This window comes from Procambarus clarkii, chromosome 14 (assembly GCF_040958095.1).
Source record: "Procambarus clarkii isolate CNS0578487 chromosome 14, FALCON_Pclarkii_2.0, whole genome shotgun sequence".
Classification (NCBI taxonomy): domain Eukaryota; kingdom Metazoa; phylum Arthropoda; class Malacostraca; order Decapoda; family Cambaridae; genus Procambarus; species Procambarus clarkii.
In genome coordinates, this window is record NC_091163.1 from 22,056,399 (window position 1) to 22,061,932 (window position 5,534).

Genomic DNA, 5,534 nt, shown 5'->3' on the forward strand with positions numbered 1-5,534 from the left:
CCTTTGAACCTTTTCCAGTTTAGTCTTATCCTTGACTAGATATGGACTCCATGCTGGGGCTTCATACTCTAGGATTGGCCTGACATATGTGGTATACAAAGTTCTGAATTATTCTTTACACAAGTTTCTGAATGCCGTTCGTATGTTGGCCAGCCTGGCATATGCCGCTGATGTTATCCTCTTGATATGTGCTGCAGGAGACAGGTCTGGCGTGATATCAACCCCCAAGTCTTTTTCCTTCTCTGACTCCTGAAGAATTTCCTCTCCCAGATGATACCTTGTATCTGGCCTCCTGCTCCATACACCTATCTTCATTACATTACATTCGGTTGGGTTAAACTCTAACAACCATTTGTTTGACAATTCCTTCAGCTTGTCTAGGTCTTCTTGAAGCCTCAAGCAGTCCTCCTCCTTCTTTATCCTTCTCCTAATTTTGGCATCGTCTGCAAACATTGAGAGAAATGAATCTATACCCTCCTGGAGATCATTTACATATTCCAGAAGTGTGTGTGTGTGTGTGTGTGTGTGTGTGTGTGTGTGTGTGTGTGTGTGTGTGTGTGTGTGTGTGTGTGTGTGTGTGTGTGTGTATGTGTGTGTGTGTGTACTCACCTAATTTTGCTTGCGGGGGTTGAGCTCTGGCTCTTTGGTCCCGCCTCTCAACCGTCAATAAACAGGTGTACAGTTTCCTGAGCCTATGGGGCTCTATCATATCTACACTTGAAACTGTGTATGGAGTCAGCCTCCATGTGTGTGTGTGTGTGTGTTTGTGTGTGTGTGTGTGTGTGTGTGTGTGTGTGTGTGTGTGTGTGTGTGTGTGTACTCACCTAATTGTGCTTGCGGGGGTTGAGCTTTGGCTCTTTGGTCCCGCCTCTCAACTGTCAATCAACTGGTGTACAGATTCCTGAGCCTACTGGGCTCTATCATACCTACATTTGAAACTGTGTATGGAGTCAGCCTCCACCACATCACTTCCTAGTGCATTCCATTTATTAACTACTCTGACACTGAAAAAATTCTTTCTAACGTCTCTGTGGCTCATCTTGGTACTAAGTTTCCACCTGTGTCCCCTTGTTCGTGTCCCACCCGTGCTGAAGAGTTTGTCTTTGTCCACCCTGTCAATTCCCCTGAGAATTTTGTAGGTGGTTATCATGTCTTCCCTTACTCTTCTGTTTTCCAGGGATGTGAGGTTCAGCTCCTTTAGCCTTTCCTTTGTGTGTGTGTGTGTGTGTGTGTGTGTGTGTGTGTGTGTGTGTGTGTGTGTGTGTGTGTGTGTGTGTGTGTGTGTGTGTGTGTATGTATGAATGTGTAATTGAGTTTGAATGTATGTATGTTTGATTGTGTGTGTGTCTGTGTATGGAATACGTTTTACATCGTGTGCAATACACAGCAGGAAATACATACGCGCAAGGAATGTCGTATTTGTGAGAGTGGTGGTGGCGGCCCAGCATCCACAGAGTAGCAGCCCCAGACACATCTCCTCTCCTAGGGCAAGCATCCTCCAGTCTCCTCTTCCGCCTCTTTGTTCCAGGACAAATGATATTTAATGTATACATTTATCATCACAACATACGAAGATAATGCTGCTCGCCTCCCTTATGTTAGAGTTCAGAATTACCATCTTCATAAAGAAGAATATCTTAGGGTGATGCTGACGGACTCTCCTTGGTGAGGTAAGATGCAGCATCCATTATATGCGCTTAATATAAATGTGGGTATTATTGCCGGAGCCCGCGTTCTGGTCGACCATCCGTACGGGTAGACACTGTCATTGGAAAACCACTGTTTATTTTCTACGGAAACTTCACCCTGTCTGGTTGCTAGGGAACTGCCCAATCACATTGCAAGGGAAACTCCTCCGTCTCATTGATAGGGAAATTTCCCCAATCCTGTTACCAGGGCAACTCCCTTGACTCGTTCATAGGGAAAATTCTCTGGCTCGATACTAGGGGAGGGAGGGAGAGAATTATTAGGGGGAAAGCACCAATTACGACCATATCGCACTTGGAAGGGGTTTAGATAAGGATTTGGGATGGGACGGGGGAAAGGAATGGAGTCCAACCATTAGGACGGCCAGGGACTGAACACCGACCTGCATGAACGAGGGGAGCATACATTATATTTAATATAAGCTCGAGTATTTTTTCTGCTTTGTTTTGCTCTGTGGTATGTATGTGAATGTATAACTACACGAATACAATTAAAAATGCAACAGTGTATTTAGCTATATAAGTGTGTACGTATATGCTGGTATTCATACACCACCAAGCCCTCATTTCAGAGCGTGGTCACTCTACATACTGTGCTGCTTCACGTTAGTACACAGGTATGCAAATTTGACTCAACCCAGCTACGTTTCTCGTAAGATTAGAGGGGGTCCATTTGGTGACCTTATTCCTGTACTGAGAGTGGAATCAACGAACTCTAACGCATTCCATTTGTTGTGGAAATGCCTCGAACTGTTGAGACCTGGTCTGTAGTCATGTTGAATGTGAAATAACCTTCGTAAATCGACACAATAATTCTGCCTCTTTTCAAATAAATACTCATGCTGAAAATGCAAAAACAAAATTCAGTTGTAGACTACAAATTAAGCCTTAAGACGTCAAGTAGAACACAGTGAAATATTCATATATTCTCACCAAGGGCTGTTCTTTAATATTTATTTTGGGGGATGGGGGATGTAAGGTTTGGGAGTAATAGGTCGTTATTCTCAGTCTGGTAGTTCTTCTGCGAGCGTCACTCACCCTTAACGACCTCATTCGTTGACACGCTGGGCTTGACTCAACAACATTTCCTGCTTTATTGGGGTCATAAACAGAGAATATTATATTATGCAGCTCCAATTTTCCCCCCAACCACAACCACAACCGCAACCACTTGGGCTGGACGGTAGAGCGACGGTCTCGCTTCATGAGAGATGAGAAAATTAATCGAGGCTGGAAAATCTAAAGATAGGTCTAGGAAAACCTAACTTAACCTACCCTAACCTAACAGAGGACCAACGAGTAGAAAATGGGACATCACATAAATTCTGTGAGCCGCTATGATTTATTGTACACCAGTTTTTAGCCTTAGTGGGATTTATAACTCAAAACGCGACGTGCTATTCAAGATGACGGGTTAGTTATGGGCCCAGTGACCCTTTTTGTGAGCAGATAAGGGCCTAATACCCTTTTTTGTGGGCAGTTAAGGGCCCAGTACGTATATGGTGATCAGTGTAGGACTGCATACTCATCCCGTGACTGGTGGAGACCCTCGTACCCATCCTGTGAGAGTCAGCAATAGCATGTAAGGTGAAGAATTTCCTCCTTAAAATCAATTTCAGCACTAAAGTGCCAAAAAAATCGAATGAATAAATGGTTAACCCCACACGCAGTAACCCCACACGCAGTAACCCCACACGCAGTAACCCCACACGCAGTAACCCCACACGCAGTAACCCCACACGCAGTAACCCCACACGCAGTAACCTCACACGCAGTAATCCCACACGCAGTAACCCCACACGCAGTAACCCCACACGCAGTAACCCCACACGCAGTAACCTCACACGCAGTAACCCCACACGCAGTAACCCCACACGCAGTAACCCCACACGCATTAACCCCACACGCAGTAACCCCACATGCAGTAACCCCACATGCATTAACCCCACACGCAGTAACCCCACATGCAGTAACCCCACACGCAGTAACCCCACACGCAGTAACCCCACATGCAGTAACCCCACACGCAGTAACCCCACACGCAGTAACCCCACACGCAGTAACCCCACACGCAGTAACCCCACACGCAGTAACCCCACACGCAGTAACCCCACATGCAGTAACCCCACATGCAGTAACCCCACACGCATTAACCCCACACGCAGTAACCCCACACGCAGTAACCCCACACGCAGTAACCCCACATGCAGTAACCCCACATGCAGTAACCCCACGCGCAGTAACCCCACACGCAGTAACCCCACATGCAGTAACCCCACACGCAGTAACCCCACACGCAGTAACCCCACACGCAGTAACCCCACACGCAGTAACCCCACATGCAGTAACCCCACATGCAGTAACCCCACACGCAGTAACCCCACACGCAGTAACCCCACACGCAGTAACCCCACATGCAGTAACCCCACATGCAGTAACCCCACACGCATTAACCCCACACGCAGTAACCCCACACGCAGTAACCCCACACGCATTAACCCCACACGCAGTAACCCCACACGCAGTATTCCCCACACGCAGTAAACCCTCACGTATTATTCCTACACACAGTAAACTCACACGCAGTAAATCCTGACGCAGTATATCACACACGCAGTAAACTCACATGTAATATAGCTACACGCAGTAAACCAACACGCAGTATACCCACATGCAGAAAACACATGTCATAAACCCACATGCAGTAAACCCATACACAGTATACCCATGTGTAGTAAACCAATGCACATTCAACCCAAACAAAGTATTCCCGTTTGCAGTAAACCAATACACATTTAACACACATAAAGTATATCCATACGCACTAATCCCCGAATTCCGTAAACACAAATATAATAAATCCTCTTTTATATAAACCAACATGTGGAAAATTCCACTGATCATGTTAATATTATTATTATCTAAGAACTGTATTATTCCATATAATATCTATATACCAGAAACGTATCAAATTCAAGATCTCTTGATCATATTTATTATTCCTACTTCAGCATCCTTCATGATCATTTGTCAAGTGCACCATTGGGCATAATGCCTATATAATATTGTAGATGGGATCACAAGAATCTGAAAGCTTCCAGGTAATGAAAATTTATTGCTGGAACCAAAGTTATAGCTTCCAGTGATGTAATTTCATAATCGTTAATAAAGTACAAGAGGAACTATGAAGTACTGTTAATAATCTTTAAATCCACAAAGTAATCATCTTGTGATATAACTTTATCACAAAAGTCAGTCTTAATAATGAATATAATCGAGCAATGAACATTGCCGGCACCTTGACTGACGCCGGTGGGGCAGAAGCGCCCAGAATCGTGGAGTACCTGGCGGCCTCGTGTTTACATCCTGGAGTGCACTCGTGTGTAGGGCTGCAGACTTTTTCAGCAAGATATTTACACACACACTATTGATAATCTTCAGTGAGAGCTCCCTGAATACTGGGAGAGACCATATATATATATATATATATATGTCGTACCTAGTAGCCAGAACTCACTTCTCAGCCTACTATGCAAGGCCCGATTTGCCTAATAAGCCAAGTTTTCATGAATTAATTGTTTTTCGACTACCTAACCTACCTAACCTAACCTAACATAACTTTTTCGGCTACATAACCCAACCTAACCTATAGAGATAGGTTAGGTTAGGTAGGGTTGGTTAGGTTCGGTCATATATCTACGTTAATTTTAACTCAATGAACAAAAATTGACCTCATACATTATGAAATGGGTAGCTTTATCATTTCATAAGAAAAAATTTAGAGAAAATATATTAATTCAGGAAAACTTGGCTTATTAGGCAAATCGG

At 44.4% G+C, this 5,534-nt stretch overlaps 1 protein-coding gene across 1 annotated transcript; it reads left to right on the plus strand.

Moving 5' to 3' along the window:
* The first annotated feature begins 3,356 nt into the window (after window positions 1-3,356).
* LOC123772997 (variant surface antigen E-like) lies at window positions 3,357-4,250 on the plus strand. The gene has a single exon (XM_045766459.1). The coding sequence runs from the start codon at window positions 3,357-3,359 to the stop codon at window positions 4,248-4,250; it is 894 nt and encodes a 297-aa protein (XP_045622415.1).
* Window positions 4,251-5,534: the final 1,284 nt, after the last annotated feature.